Source organism: Cricetulus griseus (assembly GCF_003668045.3).
Source record: "Cricetulus griseus strain 17A/GY chromosome 1 unlocalized genomic scaffold, alternate assembly CriGri-PICRH-1.0 chr1_1, whole genome shotgun sequence".
Taxonomy (NCBI): Eukaryota; Metazoa; Chordata; class Mammalia; order Rodentia; family Cricetidae; genus Cricetulus; species Cricetulus griseus.
In genome coordinates this window covers 25473972-25492026 of record NW_023276807.1, presented here as the reverse complement: position 1 = coordinate 25492026, position 18055 = coordinate 25473972, and the positions used below count along the sequence as shown (strand labels likewise).

At 39.4% G+C, this 18055-nt stretch overlaps 1 protein-coding gene across 1 annotated transcript in view; it reads right to left on the bottom strand.

Annotated features, from left to right (window-relative positions):
- Pkhd1 (PKHD1 ciliary IPT domain containing fibrocystin/polyductin) overlaps positions 1-18055 on the bottom strand; it is a 410096-nt gene that overhangs the window by 250992 nt on the left and 141049 nt on the right. The window contains exon 36 of the mRNA XM_035453320.1: positions 7052-7264. Coding sequence (XP_035309211.1) covers positions 7052-7264 — 213 coding nt within the window. The remainder of the gene's footprint in view (positions 1-7051; positions 7265-18055) is intronic.

The window sequence follows — 18055 nt, the reverse complement described above, 5'->3', positions numbered from 1 at the left end:
CTCTACCACCTGCCCAGCATCAATAGGATGGGAAATGAAGATAAGAGAGCAAATATAAATGTGGACCATGTTTCTACCACTCTGAGTGCCTCAAGCTAGAGGCTTGAAGGAAGAGAAGAGGTATATTAAGTGGAGAGGAGACTGGAGACTTAGAACTGGACAAATTAGGACTTGACTTTTTAAATATGGGAAAGTTCTGGACAGTTCTGTTAAAGTACAAGAAAGAAAGTTTATCAGAATATGGATGAAGATAGTGATCAGAAGCAAAAATAAACTTGTTCTGTCCAGAATGTTTTGTCTCCCAGACAGCCCTAAAATTGTCTTTTCCATTGTGGATATTTATAGATCAGATAGGCTGAGGCTCATTTGTATGGTGGTAAAAGAAGGTAGAAAGCCTCTTCAGTACTGAAGTAAGGAAATCTAGCATCCCAGGAGCAGAGAAGGGAGGATGAGAGAGAAAGAGGGAAGAGAAGGAAGAGAACACCTATAACATATACTAGAAAACTTTAAATAGAACCTTACAATTCTGGGAGAAGAAAACTTAAACTTTCAAATTTTGAATAATATCAAAAGATTTTAGTAATGTCATATGTATTTATACATATGCACAATACCAACCCTCTGTGTTTTAAGTTTTATATTAGAACTCAATGGTATGTTTGCTTTCATGATCCTGTTGTGTTTTGCTGACCAACATGGCCCAAATGTACCATACTTGAATTTTTCTGCCTCTATATTTCAAGTGCCTTGAGATTTCAAAAACGAACCACACATCAAAAACCCCAAGTTTTAGTTTAATCAATATTGAAGGCATTTATGGGTTTTTTTTTTTCTGCTCAGTAACAGAATCCTTTTAAGGACTGATAATAACCATTGCTTTTGATGAGCAGAGTCCCAGAAAGTTACTTCACACAACCATGTCTTTGCACACACACACACACACACACACACACACACAAACATGCCCCAAATCCCACACCCTCTTAGCCTCCCTGATTAAGGCAAAATTACATCTTCTCACATGGTCCTGCTTTCCTGATCTTCAGAGATGCTACAGGAGTGAAAAGTTGGCATGGGCTGGACAAATCAATGTCTTGAATCTCCTAGCTCCTATACATGGCACCAAGACTTCTAGGGCTTATGAGCCCTTCCCTGATTTGTTTTTGTTTGCTTGTTTGTTTTAATGGGCATAGAATGCCTCCTTTCTTCAGCAATACAAAAGAGAAGTCCGTGAAGAACTATGAATGTCAATGATCAAATGAAGATTCTGACAAGGAGCAGGAGAGAGTGGGGTCAACGCATGCAGGAAGAGGTGAGCATGGGTCCTGCTGGCACTGAAGGCACTGGCCAGTTTCCTCCCTGCCCAGCCTTCAGTTTAATTACAAGAGGACATAAATCCTTTTCCATCTAAAGTTATTTATACAGGGTTTCTGTGTTGTTTCCTTTTTAACCAAGCAGTTTAAGATTTTAAAAGCTACACACAGAAAAGTACCATGCCATTGCAATGGTTTATATTCTTGCCCAAGGGAATGAAATATAGAAGAAAAAATAAAAGAGGGATAGAAGCAGGGGGAAGGAGCATTGGAGGCAAAGAGACAGGATGAGAAATGATGGATCAGATGGGACCCAGAATGATGATGCTGAAATACATCATTGATTTAAAAAAATAAAAATAGAAGAAAAAATAAAACTGAAAAGAAAGACTAGGAAAGACTATACTACACCAAAGAACAGACTTTCTATGAAGTCATCATAGAAAGAACACAACAGCATAACCAGCTTTGAGGGGATAAGGAATCATGCAGTGGGAGACCCTGGGCTCCTCCAAAGGTTCACAGTCTACAATTAAAACAACGCCTCACAGAGTTGCTTAAAGTTGTCGAATTTCTATTTACTATGACACAGAGTGCTTACATACCATGCAGCATGCTGGGAAGTCAGAGGACTACTTTGGGGCGTGGGTTCTCCCCCCACCAAACCTTTGTGCTACTTCCAGAGACAGAATTCTGATTGTCAAGCCTGAGTGAAAGTGTTTCACTGGCCCCTTAATCACAATTCTTACAGCAAAACTCTTTCTTTCTAATGAAATATCACTTTGAACAGGTAGGAGAGATAAAGGCACTGAATTGATTCCTTGAGCCGCTTAAGCTTTTGTTGCTTGACCTCACATATTCCCCTGTTTATGGAGCCCCGGGGGCTTTCTTAGGAAATGTGGTTTTTGTGGTACACAGTATGAAAATCACTGACCAGGAACACACTGCTATGCACTGCTCAGTGAGCACTACGCTGTGCTTAAAGATAGCACTCCCCTCCTTAGCAACCACAACAACAGCACACAGTGTGGGATTTGTCCACACTTTGGAACTGAAATACAGATTTCTGGAATCTCTACAAGGAAGATGAGCCATTTGTTTATGTAAAGAACCCCTTCTCTTTTTTATTCCTAGAGAAGTATTATACTCATAACAGTTTCGCTAGTATTTTCCTCAATCATATCCCATATGGTAGTTTTCTCAGACATTTCCATTTATATTTAATGCCTCTGTCTTGTAATTCCTTGAGAAGGACAAAGGCAGAAGTCCAATCAAAGCCATAAAACTACTTTTCGTCTAAGAAACTGTCAGCCAAATTTCTCAGGGAGGAGGCAGAAATGAAATGAGAGACATTGATAAATTTCCCTGCTGAACAATCAATAAAAAGGCCTCTCTGGCCTGCTCAGCCCCCCACTGTGGAGGCAAAAGCCATAATTACATTGTCAAAAATTCAAGTTGCCCAGGCTGACACGACCTCTTTGAAACGTGACAAGTGATTGGCACTCAGTTTGGGTGGTGAAACCAGATTGGCAGAGGCAAAGGCAAAAGGCAAGAGTGGATTTTCTTTATGGACTCCGAATGCTCAAGCCATAGACTCCAGCCCTGGACCCTTCACATGAACTTATTAGAGTGGGCAGGTGACAGTTACTAAACCATGAGCACCCTTCCTGCAATGGAAAACATACTGGATCTTGATCCATTCCCAAATACACAGAAAAAAGAGAGAGAGAGAGAGAGAGAGAGAGAGAGAGAGAGAGAGAGAGACTGCTGCTGCATGTGTGTGTGAGTGCTAAAGTGTGATGCTTTCCTGTATCAAAACAAAGCTAGGAAATGTGCTTTCAACCCCAGAATTCCTTGTGACAGCTGAACAGCCAAGCCTGTTTGCCTAGCAATTTTAATCTATGATGAAAATCAGCTAGAGCAGAAGGGTTACAAAGGGCAGAAATGAAGAATGAGCAAGGAGGGAAGCGCTGGGGAGACGGATATGACTGACATACTGACCCAGTTGTATGATTCTATATGACCCATGCTAGAGTTAAATTAGAATCCATCAATCCCCTCACTCTATGACGCTAGGAATCAAGTCTGCAAAGGAATCCATTAACTGGACAGTGTCCGCCTTCTGGCTACATAGACCCATACAATTGTTTGCTGCAATTTCATTGTAACCACACCTAGGAGTGGTGAATGTCCTGTGCTAGGAAGCAACTGTACCACAAGAGATTAAAATCTAAAGGTGTCCACTGGTTGATGGGAATGGAACAGAAGGTGCCTGGGAATGTTATTGCCTCATGAGCTCCAAGGTTAAATCCTTTCTGGCTGATGAAAAGAGATAGTAATTAATAAGATGCGAAAATGGTAGGCAAAGTGAGACACACGACATATTTTCAACTAGAAATCACTGTCCCTTCAACATTTCCTAATATGAGCTACCTGGCACTCCATCCCCTATGGTTATGGACAAAGAAAAAAAGAAGTATGAGCAGAATTTGAGCAAAGCAATAAGAATTAGCACTGTGAGTTGTATGTCCATTGCTCTAAACCACCTTGTAAGCAGTAAGTGTAGGATGGTTATGTTCACTGGTGCTATAGAAATTATCTTGTTCAAAATCACAACTGAAAACCAACAGATCTAAGCCAATTTCTGATTCCACAATGTCCAGTGTACCACTGAACCTCCCAGTTCAGTCACTGATTCAAAATCAACCCACATGAAGTTCTCTTTGCTAAGCATACTCCTCCTTAAGCCAGTGACCACTGCATCAGAGTCTGGGGATGAGATTCAGGAAGCTAGACTTAGAAACTCTCCCTGGATTAGTCCTTTGGGATTTTCCAAAGCTGGTGAATCTCCTCACTACATCTTTCCTGGGGTAGTAAGTAGATGCCACCTCATTCGGGACTCATTAGGACAGTGAATCAAGTTGCTCGCTCTTTGGAATATTTGACAGCAAAAGAAAATTAGTTTGTTCCTAATGCCTAATTGTCATAAGACCCACCTTTGCCCTAGGATAGAGGTCAGTGAAATTACATAATGATTTTAACCATGATACTCCACCATGCCTGAAGGCAAATCTACTCCAGACCTCAGGTGCTGGGAGATGGAGAGAGGATTGATGATCAACACATGTGAGTGCGATGCTCTGATGGATGGGTGAGGAAAGGACACCTTCTTACCCAGCTGGCCAAGCTTTCACCCTATGAACTGTTTATTTAAGATGAAGGAGGTATAGACTTATCCCAACAGAGAGGGCATAGATTGGATTACCCCATGTCCCATGTTCAGGCTTTGAAGTTTAGGTGAGGTCCTGAACATGTTTTGTGGGAAGGGCTTTGAGGGTGAGTGAAATGTTGATAACAGGTCTGAAAATACAAGAAAGGTGAGAAAAGGTGAGCAGGAGTGTAGACGGAAGTTTCTGTCCTACCCGATCCCTCTGCCATTTAGTCCCAAATACATACACAGAGGCTTATATTAATTAAAAACTGTTTGGCAGATGGCTCAGGCTTCTTATTGCCTAGCTCGCTCTTGATTATCAACCCATTTCTATTAATCTATGTATGTCCATGTGGTTTTGGCTTACCAGAGAATTTCCTTCCATCCTGCCCTCCTGGTAGCTACATGGTGTCTCACTGGAGACTCACTCTGTTTGTTCCTCTTACCATAATTCTCTTAGTCTATACTTAATGCCTGGCTACATCTTGCCTGTCCATTGGACAAAACAGCTTTATTCATTGACCAATAAGAGAAGCATATATATACAGCATACAGAAAGACATCCCCCATTATAGGAGGAGGAGGAGGAGGAGAAGGAGGAAGAGGAGGAGGAAGAGGGCATAAAGGAAATACAAAAGGAGAGAAGAGGGGAAAACAAAATTTAAAAAGAGAAAAAACACACCTCATTGTGATCCAGGAGTGTCACTTAGACATACTAAGGATATTCCTCTTAATTTACAAAAGTCTGAAATATTATTATTAATAATGGTATTTGCTCAGATTTGACTTGCCATATTGAACATAGGTGGTGGCATAGTGGATTTTTTAATTTGACATTTCCTTATTAATAAAGGCTTATTAGTCCATAGAACATTTACAATATAAGCACATAGGGTATATTATAAATGTTTTCACTGATACTTGATCATGGAAGTTTAAATCAAAGAGGGAAAATCCATGGAACAAGTTTTCATTTTCTTCATTTGAATTTCAATTTTTAGAGAAGTCACCCAAGAGCACTGCAGGGGGCCTAAGTGGCCAGCAGACTTAAATGCTTGGAGACCACAGCTAATGTGTGAAAAGGTAGAAGATAGTCATGGATCTTCAGTGACAGATCCATGACGAGAAAAAGAGTAAAAATGGGACAAGAATTCTGAGTTCCCATCCAGATAAGAAACCGCTATTTAAAATTACAAATTCAATACTATCTTATGCATGGCTGGCCAGGGCCAATAATACTGAAGAAAAGTTTTGGCTTCCTCTTACAGTAAGGAAGCCATGGAGTATTTTTAGTAGAAAATGATTATTACACAGTTTATAACAAAACGAGGACAGAGGATGAGATCAGACGCTTCAATACAGCTACCAACCCATATCTAAAATGATTTTTCTATTACAAGTTGGTTCCATTTTGCCACGTCAATATAAAAATGTTAGTGTTCATGACATGAAGCCACTATAGATTAGGTTGCTACCTGAGGTTCACATTCTAGGGTTGTTTCATTCTGTGTGGTTTTGTTTGAAGGATGCCAAAATTGTAGGTCTTACTTATGTGATGAAAATACCACATCACTGAGCTACCTCTCCCACCCTGGAGCCCACACTCTTTGTTTTTGACTAAGGACAAACAACAAATATATATAATTATCCGATGAAACACTCATTTAATTCTTAAATTTTCCAGTTGATATCAATATTCGACACATTTTGTAACTGCTTCTTTGCAAAATGGAATGAGATGATCAGAAAGCAAGAAAACTTGAAGCAGAAACTGCTTTCCTTCTAGAAAACCATGAACACCAGACCCATCTGTAAGGGGATTTTAAGTATAACTGTAACTGAACTCTCCATGGGTTGTGATGAGTGAAGCAAATCACTGAACAATCCCAAAGTGGAGTTGTCTTTACTTGGTTTGTGATGCCAGGATATTAGCTACTGAGAAATAACAATTGTCAGTTTTCACTGAGTCAATAATGGTTACAAATGTCAATCTTCAATAGCTTGCTTCCAAAAAGGCTTTACTCTTCACTGGCATATGCAACTGTGGTCATCAACTCTGGCCTATGTATGCTGTCATCATAAAGGGTCCCAAGTTGGAAGAATTGCCCCTATATGGGACAGGCTATTCTCATGTGGAAGACAAGGACAAATGGATCAAGAATCACAATATCTTTGAAAAGTGCTACTTGCCCACGGAGTACATCATTTTGGCTCGTATTCATCAAACCAGAGGATGTCTGTTGCTAAGTTCACCCTCAGTGGGACAGAGAACACGCCTCAGAAAGGCACTGAAAGCCACCTGATGGAGAGCAAAGGTATCCAGTCCCCTTACAGGAACCATAGCACAGTCTGCCACAGATAATAATAATTAGATGTGTTATTTAAAGAAACAGTGTTATGCAATAATTGACACACTGCCTCAGCAACTAATTACTAGGCTTGTAAATAGTTTATTGATGCTCATTATCCACATATTTGCTAGGAACAGCCACATTTCAGTTTCTTTTGTGAGTTATCTACTACTTACCATGCAGGGAAAGAGTTCCATTCCTCACAGCCAAGAACTTCACCCCATAGGGAAAGAAAGGAGTAGAGTGGGAACTTCCGTAGAGTTTGAGATGAGCTTTGCCTTGGAAAGGCTTCTGCTCAGATCCGATATGGAGCTCTCCACCATGTGTAATGAGGATGGAGTGGGCTCTGAGCTCAATGGGTCCTGGCTCCATGAAAATCAGCTTGCCACCTGACAAACAAAGAGCAAGCCATCAGTCTCCAGGAGAATCAGGCTCACCCTGTTTGGGCAGTTACAATATGTCATGAAACTTCTTTTGTTTATATCCTTCTTCTGGAAGTTGTACTCAATATATATTGAACTCTGTTCAAGAGGCACCATACAGTAGGCCAAACACCCAGGGATAGGAACATTATACCTTTAAGCCAGTTTTCATAAGATATTACTATTTGCTGCAGCTTTGATAAAAGTATTTTTCTACAACCATCTAAATATCCAGCAATTTAGAATTGGCTTAAGTAAATGGTTGAGGAGGTCACAGGCTACAATAGATGAAACTTGGTTATAAAAATAAACATCTGACAAAGCACACGCACAAGAGACAAGGATAGAAGAAAATGTGCTCAAAGCAACAGAATTTCAATAAAAGGAAGCAGTGGGACTAACTAACATGAGTTTTGTGGAAGGCTAGCTCTCCAGTATCCTCCACACTTGCTTTTGTCAATGGACTGTGAGCAGTGTATCGATCAAGACCTCTTATCATGCCATACCCTAGGTCACAGACTGAAGCTTTGAGAGCGATGCAGAGCAGAGGGTAGGGGCTGCTTAGATCACATCAACTCCACTGATAGGGTTCTTAAACTCCTGAAGAGAGGTCCAGCTCCTGAGCCCACCACCTGCCCACCACCTCTGCTCCAAACACCTTGATTCTGATTTGCTTCTGACTTCCACTGATTAGTAAGATATCCAAAATGTTCTAAACCATTTTCTCTCTAAATAAAAGTTCCTTTCCATCACTACCACCAATGTCTGGTTCAGACATCAAACTTTTCAAATGGCTCAATTTTTGTAATCTATGAAAATAAGCTTATAGCAAAATTATTGTGAGAGTAAGGGATTAAATCCTCTTAAGGAAAATTATTTTCTCTTTGATAACTATTTGGTTTATGTTTCATATAATGTATCAATAATGTCAGGGTCATTAATAACTTTATGATAACTAACTTATCTCAGACAAACACCTAACCAGAATGAGATGTAAAATCTCATCCTTGCTGTAAGCATATTGCAAAACAACTAGAACAATGTTCCTCCCGACAGCAGTGTGCTCAGAAACGTAACTCTTTCAGAAACACTAATATAGGTGTTTTTCTTTTCCAAACTCTGTGATAGTGTCCCAGCTCACTCAGAATACATTTCATAGTCTTCATATCAGGTTAAAAAAGGCCCCTCATGGTTTTCTGTCCATCTCCAACCCCTCTCCAAAACCATCTTACCAAATTTAACCTTAACCTGTTCTCCTATAGCTTGAAAACGTCAACTCACACATGAGTTTGTTCCCAATGTCCTAGGTTAAAGGAATGAAGAGGAAGGAAATTTAGGCCAACCATTGTGTTTATAGATGGAGACTTTTGGAAGTGATGAGTAATATCAGAGATTAGAGAGACCTGATTAAATCCTGGTTGTTTTATGGGGGAGGAGGATAAAGCATGCATATAGAGAGAGATAGACACACACACACAACACAATTTGAAAAAGCTTTTCCATGCTATGTGGCCATGTCAGCTGAAATAACTCTATTTTCTTTTCTAAGTATCTGGCATCAAGTATCTCATTACACTAACAAAAGGTGACCAATTCATGTTTCAAACATATTGGCCTGTCTGCTAGATTTTATGGCCAGGTTTTAGGTTTTTGGTTTTTGTTGATGCTGTTTTGTTCACTTGTTTTTGGTGTTGGAGATATCCATGTGGTGTTGGATTTTGTACATGCTAGGCAAGTGCTCTACGCCAGTCTTTGAGTCTGAATTCTCAAACAAGCCATATCACCTTGGTAAACACTCTTCTTTACTTACAAATACTATGTGGAGTTTTTTTTGTAACATGTGAAAGATATTACCTATATGTGTCTTTATTTTCTGTTTTCTATTCCAGAATTCACTTTTCATGGGGGCAATTAGCAATTTTGTTCATGTTAAATATCTAATGATTAGAGCAGCAACTGATAGGCAACTGGCACTTAGTATATAATTGTTGAGTCAATAAGTATAAGGGTACACCTTTGTAGAGAATCTGATGCAAATACAAACATACACTCATTTGCATTTTCTCAAAAAAGATACTATGTTTCTATATGAAAGGTTAGATATTATCCCTGTAAATCAAAGCAAAAGATGTAGAGAGAGAAAGACATTAGAATTGTCTCTAATGCTAAAGACATTAGAATTGAAAGAGTAGAATAGATCCTACTCTTACAAGGAAGATATTGGTGAGGGACTGTACACGAAAAAGACTCTTCGATAGCTAAACTTTGTCTTGAATTATGTATACTGATTTTTGGATTTCAGTTGTTGCTTTCCAGAAATAACAACTGGAAGTCGTTAACAATAAGTGAAAGGAGAGAAGGAAAGAGCTAAGATGCCTGTAGTTATTTTTGTTCACCTCCATCTTAATGCAGAGATAATGATCAAGAATAGTTTGACCGACTGTTAAATGTAGAGACCATTTCTCTGACCTTCAGTTCTAAAATTTCTCTCCAACTTTTTTGGCTCTCATCATCATACTTCTAGAATTCAATCCAAAATCACAAGCCACACAACATCAGTAACAGTTATAGGATGCTAACTTGGACCAGAACTCTAACACTGTTTCTGTTCAGACATAATTTAGACACATTCCTTCTAGACATCTAATTCATCCTTCTATAAAGTATTCAAAGTAGTTTCTCTGGGGAATTAAGATGAGATTCATTAAAATAATGTTCAAAGGTGCCTACTTTAGTGCCTGATGTCCATTCATTGCAAGTGTCTACTGTTTTGATACTTTCCACTTTCATTCCCCAACTACTGCTAATGTCCACTCACTTTATAAACAAAGGTCTCAACACTCCCTGGCCATTTACTTCCAAAAAAATCACTGCTGTCAGTCTTGACTTCCCTTTTGAACTGTGTCCTATATAAACCATACTATAAGGCAGAAAAACTATCTAAGAATCAGAAGACTCCCCTTTGGCAATCTCTGGGCCTGGTGCCAGAGAACAGAAAGGGCCAGTAGCACTCTCTCTACCAGGCTTCTGAAAGACCCATTAGCAATCTTAACATTAATTTTTTCCATCCATGGTCATCACACTAGAAATGCAATAATGAACCTGAACTCCACTGTGAACAAAAAAAAAAAAGAGGAAATAGACCCTTGCTACAGTTCACATAATGGTATTAACTAAAAAACTTTCACTAATGTCACTCATGTCCTCCCTAATTATATTTAACTGGTGTACCACAAATTGCATGGCAGGACTTCCCACTGTAAATAGCCAGTGGTTCAGAACTGACCTAGATGAGTAAATAATGAAGGTCATGCTCCAGTCCTCACTATAATATGCATCTTATTGACCTTCAGTAGAACCTGCAGCTTCATTACACAGGAACAGTTCTGTTTTTTCAATTGCAAAGTAGAGAGGAGACCCACACATTTGCTAAGATCCTTCCAACTCTAGAACACTTGATATTCCTACCTATAAGGACCACACAACATCCCTTGGTTCTTGCATTCTCACTGCAAGTATTTCAATAAGTTGCATAAGGAGTGTCAGCAATTAAAATTTATTAGCGTAGATAAAGGTTTATTAATGCAAGATTATATTCACCTGAGATCAGTGTACCATCAAGAGATGGGACCTATAAGACTATCAGGCTCATTAGATTAGAAACAATCTTATTTTACATATCAATCCCAGTTCCCTCTCCCTCCCATCTTCCCACACTCCCCCAACCCATCCCCCATCCACTCCCCAAGGAGGGTGAAGCCTTGCATGAGGGATCATTAAAATCTGTCAATTCATTTGGGGCAGGGCCTAAGCCCTCACCTGTGTATCTAGGCTAAGAGAGTATCCTTCCATAGGGAATGAGCTCCCGAAGTCCCTTTGTACAATAGGGATTACATACTGGTTCCACTTCCAAAGGCCCCATAGGCTGCTCAGTACTCCTAACTGACACCCAAGTTCAGGGGGCCTGGTTTGGTCCTATGTTGGTTCCCAGCTGTCAGACTGGGGTTCATGAGTTCCCACTTTCTCAGGTCAGGTGTTTCTGTGGGTTTTCCCAGCATGTTCTCAATCCCTTTGTTTTTCACTCCTCCCTCTCTGAAACTGGATTCCAGGAGTTTGGCTCAGTGCTTAGCTGTGGATCTCTGCTTCTGCTTCCATCAGCTACTGGATGAAGGCTATACGATGGAATTTAAGGTAGTCATTATTCTCATTATATGGGGATGGGCATTTAAGGTAGCCTCTCCACTATTGCTTAGGTTCCTAGCTGGCGTCATTCTTGTGGATCTCTGTATATTTCCCTAGTGTCAAATTTTAAACCTATAGTGGCTCCCTCTATTCATGTGTCTCTTTTCTTGCTCTCCTCTATTCCTCCCCCCACTCAATTTTCCTGATCCCTCATGTTCTCCTCCCCTTTCCTCTTCTCCTCTCCTCTTTCTCCTACCTCCCCCTACCATACTCTCCATTTGCTCAGATACTCTTGTGCCTTTCTGCTTCACTAGGGGACCGTGTATGTCTCTCTTATGGTCCTCCTTGTTTGCTAGCTTCTCTGGAGGTGTGGATTATAGGCTGGTAATCCTTTTCACTATGTCTAGAGTCCATATATGAGTGAGTACATATCACGTTTGTCTTTCTGTGACTGAGTTACCTCACTTAGAATGTTTTCTTCTAGTTCCATCCATTTACCTGCAAATTTCAAGATTCCATTGTTTTTTCCCGCTGAGTCGTACTCCATTGTGTAAATGTACCACATTTTCTCTATCCATTCTTCTGTTGAGGGGCATCTAATTTGCTTCCAGGTTCTGGCTATTACAAATAATGCTACTATGAACATAGTTGAACAGATGTCCTTGTTGTATGAAGTGCATCCTTTGGATATATGCCTAAGAGTAGAATAGCTGGATCTTGAGGTAGACTGATTCCCATTTTTCAAAGAAACTGCCATACTGATTTCCAAAGTGGCTGTACAATTTTGCACTCCTACCAGCAATGGAGAAGTGTTCACCTTTCTCCACATCATCTCCAGCATAAACTATCATTGGTGTTTGATTTTAGCCATTCTGACAGGAGCAAGATTGTATCTTAGAGTTGTTTTGATTTGCATTTCCCTGATGGTTAAGAATGTTGAGCACTTTCTTAAGTGTCTATCAGCCATTTTAGATTCCTCTATTGAGAATTTTCTGTTTAGTTCTGTACCCACTTTTAAATTGGATTATTAGGTGTTTTGGAAACTAGCTTCTTGAGTTCTTTGTATATTTTGGAAATCAGCTCTCTGTCTGATGTGAGGTTGGTGAAGATCTTTTCCCATTCTATGGGCTGCCATTTACTCTTGTTGACTGTGTCTTTTGCCATACAGAAGCGTCTCAGTTTCAGGAGGTCCCATTTATTAATTGTTGATCTCAGTGTCTGTGTTACTGGTGTTATATTCAGGAAGTGGTCTCTTGTGCCAAGTTGTTCAAGAGTTCTTCCTACTTTTTCTTCTAAGAGGTTCAGTGTGGCTGGATTTATGTTTAGGTCTTTGATCCATTTGGACTTAAGTTTTGTACATGATCATAGATATGGATCTATTTGCAGTCTTCTACATGTCTACATCCAGTTATGCCAGCAGCATTTGTTGAAGATGCTCTCTTTTTTTACATTGTATAGTTTTAGCTTCTTTATCAAAGATCAGGTGCTCATAGGTGTGTGGGTTAATATCAGGGTCTTTGATTCAATTCCATTGGTCTACCTGTCTATTTTTGTGCCAATACCAAAATCTTTTCATTACTATAGCTCTATAGTAAAGCTTGAAGTCAGGGATGGTGATGCCTCCAGAAGTTCCTTTATTGTACAGGATTGTTCTGGCTATCCTAGGTCTTTTGTTTTTCCATATAACGTTGAGAATTGTCCTTTCAATGTCTGTGAAGAATTGTGCTGAGATTTTGATAGGAATTGCATCGAATCTTTTGGTAAGATTGCCACTTTTACGATGTTGATCCTACCTATCCAAGAGCATGGGAAATATTTCCATTTTCTGGTATCTTCTTTAATTTCTTTCTTTAATAACTCAAAGCTCTTGTCATACAGGTCTTTCACCTGTTTGTTTAGAGTTACCCCAATATATTTTATGTTGTTAGTTTCTATTGTAAAGGGTGATGTTTCTATGATTTCTTTCTCATCCCCCTTATTTTCTATATATAGTAGGGCTACTGATTTTTTTTTTAGTTAATCTTGTATCCTGCCACTTTGTTGAAAGTGTTTATCAGCCCTAGGAGTTCCCTGGTAGAATTTTTCAGGTCACTTATGCAAACTATCATATCATCTGCAAATAGTGAAAGTTTTACTGCTTTCTTTCCAATTTGTATCCCCTTGACTTCTTTTGTTGTCTTATTGCTCTAGCAAGAATTTCAAGTACAATATTGAAAAGATATGGAGATAGTGGACAACCTTGTCTTGTTACTGTCAGTTTACTGCATGCTGCCTTTGTTATGCTTAGGTATTTTCATGTTATCCCAATGTTTTTTAATTGGGGTGAATTACATTTTCAGAGATTTAGTCTAATATCATCATGGTATGACATGGTGGTATGCAGGCAGACATAGCTGATTGTACTACATACATCTTGACTTGCTAGCAACAGAAAGTGGTCCATCTCCCAGGGAGTGGCTTGAGCATTTTTGAGACCTCAAATCAAACCCTGCCTCCACAATGACACTTCCTCTAATAAGACCACTCCCACTGCAAGAAAGCTACACCTCCCATTAGTGCCACTCCCTTTGGGTAGTTTTCTTTCAAACTACTCCAGGCATATACCCAAAGGATGCCCATCCTACCACAAAGACACTTGCTCAACTATGTCCATAGCTGCTTTATTCATCATAGCCAGAAACTGAAAATATCCTAGATGTCCCTCAACTGAAGAATGGAGTATTACTCAGCTGTTAAAACAATGAAATCATGAAATCTGAAGGCAAATGGATGGAACTATAAAAAACATTGTAATTGTAATTGAGATAACCCAGACCCAGAAAGAATCCTACAATCCACGTACCCAGAGAGGTTAAGCAAAAAGGAGGACTCAAGAGGGTATTATGGATCTTTCTGGGAAATGGAAATAGAATAGAATAGATTTTTCAGGTGGCCTGGGATCGGTGGGGATGGGAACAGGAAGGAACAGGTGGGGGTGAATGAAAAGAGAGAGTATTGGGAGAGACAACTGAAAATCAGTGATGTAGAAACCTAGTGCAATGGAAAGTCCCTGGAATCTATGAGAGTAACCCTAGAGTTCTCCTAGTTATGGGGATACAGAGTCAGAACTGGCCATACACACACACACACACACACACACACACACAGAGAGAGAGAGAGAGAGAGAGAGAGAGAGAGAGAGAGAGAGAGAGAAGCTCCCAGAAGTGAGACTAGGTCATCAACCCAGCCACAAAACCCTTGACAAACACTATGTCCTGAATACAAGATGTGCTGGGGTAATGGTGGAGCAGAACTTGTGGGAGTCACCAACCAATGACTGGTCCAACTTGTGGCCCACACCATAAGAAAGAGCCAACACCCCAGACATTGCATGGTTGGCCAAGAATCAGAAGCTGGGCAGCCCAGACCCAATATAGAACCAAATGTGACTGGCCAAAAAAAAAAAGTCCTTGAAACGATTCCTAATATTATCCTGCCATACTCATATTTTGGTGCCTATCCCAAATATTATCAGAGAGGCATAGCCCAGAAACTGATGGGAGCAGATGCAGAGACCCACAGCCAAACACTAGGTGAAGCCAGGAGAATCCTGTAGATGACACTTTCTTAAAATGACTTTTTAAGAATGTATGTGGATGATCATTTGATATTAATGATGACAGGAAGCCATGTTTTTTTCTGAAATTAACTGCTATATAGCACATTTAGAATCACCCTACAAATAAGACTGCAGAGATCATTCCAGCCTTTGATTATATTTTAGATTGGGTTTTATTGTTTTCTTCCATTTATTTTATAACAAAAATGTATTGTAGCACAACGTACTTACTCCCAAAGCAAATGATTTTTTTTTAAAAAAAAGTAGCTGATATTTATCAAATACTTACCATGGACCAAACTCATTGGACAGTTTTTTGAAATCACCTTCAAAAATTAACTTATGAGATAAATACCCCTTCCTGTGTTTCACACAGCAGAAAACAGGCTTTTAACAAAGAAAATAAAAGCTCAGCATTAGAACCCAGGGCCACTGAGGAAAACTCCCATCACATACCTATTTCCACAAACATTTCCTGGCAACCTCTTCATTTAGTGAGGTTGTTTTCATAGCTGTATTCAAGTGAAAACATGTTAAACTAAGTAAGTTTGCCTTTAGCCTGTTTCTACATGTTTTGTTTTTATTTCGTTACTGGAGATAAGCCCCGCTCCTTCTAAAACGGATATATAACAGATTATAAGGATTGATGGCTAAATACATAAGCCTGGGCTGTTTTCCTTATACCATTAAGCACAACGTTAACACACATAAACAAACTGGTTGGGAATTTGAAAAATACCATTTATGACAGGAACTTAAAAAAGAATCCTAATGAAGGAAGAAGAGTTTGGTCCAAAGAGAACAAAAACTTTGTGTCAAAAGTGCTAAAACAGGATAAATTAATGAACATACATCATAAACCCTGCTAAAAAGCATCCCCTTGCTTCATAAGTAGCAATGAACAGAAAGGTTCACAATGGAGGAAGTTTGATAAGGAATTCAGTTCTTTGCTTACAAAATAATTCTGTTGTACCCAAAGTGGAAGCCTTTCTGTGGAAAGACCCGAGAGCTGATGCTTCCTCTAGGACTGGGTAAAGGCCTCAGAATTTCCATCTGCACAGAGTCAGCTTGCAATCAATCTAGAACAGGCTGCTTCACAGGATGGTGACATGAACATGGGAGGCCAGTAGGAGGATGTTATGTCTCCACTTTATAGAGTTTGACCCCATTTCTTATAGCTGAAGTAAAGAGCTGACTGAAGTCAGCCTTTCAGTATGACTCTAAAATTGCTTGTTATGACTTGAATGAAAGCTGATTGTATCTTCACAAGTGGTCTATGGTAATTTTATAAAAATCAACCATCATTACAGTTGCTTCCCTTCTAAAATACATAAAGGAGCACATCTTTTACATGTAACCACTCATTGCCATCAAACCTCTCTTATTTCTTTGGAGGGGAAGTAAGAGAGACTTTTAGCAACTAGCTAATGTTTGAAGAAAAAAAAAAGAAACATGAAAATGTAGTTTTGGCTAACTGTACAATTAATCATCATTTGTAATGACCACAAAATAATTTGCTGTGTTTTATAAAGAAAACAGATACATGGTATTAAAGATGACTTCCTTACAAGAAAAAAAATTAAATTTATTTTTATTATGTACGAATCATCTTTGAAAGAGCTGATTTTCCTTTTCTTCAATTCTTTCATTCCTTTCTCTTTTGCAATCCCCACTCCCAGCTAGACTTTTGTCTCAATTTTCTACCATAACTGTTTCTGTAAAGGTCACAAATTTCATTCATGTTGTTCTCAACTTTTGACGTATTGGATAATTTACTATTTCCCGGAACTCCTTCACCCCACCTTCCCAGTACTGTATGGCCCTGGTTTTCCTCCTATTTCTTTCTTTCTTTTTTGTGACAGGATTTCACTATGTAATCTTGGCTGTCCAGGAACTCACTCTGTAGACTAGTCTAGCCTTTAACTCACAGTGATCCAGCTGTCTCTGTTTCCAGAGTGCTGGACATAAAGTGCCACTACAATAGGCTTCTTGCTACTGCCCAGGCATCCATCCCCCTGGTAGTTGGTTTCTCTGATCATCCCAGCCTATGACACTTCAATGTCCCAAGATCCAGCCCTGAGACCACTTTCCTTATCAGTCCATGTACGCCACTTTCATTGTCCCATTTTATCTCAAAGGTTTAAAAGTCAATGTATCTAGTTGTTGATAATTCCCAAACATTCATCTCCAAGCCCTTAACTCAGCCTTCAAATCAATTTATATATCATCTTCATATTCAATATCCCTATTTGGATGTCCAATTATCTTTTAAATCCAACTATTCAAAACCTAAACTCTTACCTCAGGGATCTGGCTAACCCTATCCAGTAGCTAAGTCTCACAATTCTAGACTCAACTTCCACTTGTTCATCCTATCTTCAAATTACCCTCATAACCCAACTACTTCTCAACAGCCAGGTATGCACTCCTACAGCCTAAATCATTTTGTCTCACTCCTGAAATATTGGAAGAGCTTGTCCTTTTCATGGAAACCAGGTGATCTACCTCTCTGTTAAAATCCTACAGTTGTTCCCATGACTCCTAAAACAAAGCTTCCCAGTCCCCTCAGGGTTGGTCTTCTCTGGGTCTGTGTCCCTCTTCTCCCTTCTGACCCATTGCTCCTGTTGCACTCACCATCTTGCCTCCTCGTATCTCAAACCAGGCTGAATTTTGCTCTGTGGAAGTAAGAAATCTAATAAAAAAAAAAACATAATGCCTATTTGTTGTTTTCCTTATAAAAAAGTAACCTCCATAAGAGGAAGATTTTTGAGTAGCTTCATCCACAGCCATGGTCCCCATGCCTACAACAGCACCTAGGACATGGGAAATACCATTATTGAATCACTACAACTTTAAGCTAAATGAGTCTCCCACAGAGGATAAGTAGACTGATTAACAGAAGAGGGGAAAAGGGAGGCAGGGGGATAAAGTTCCATCAAATATCTACATAAAGCCTAGAATAACAAGAATTAAATAGG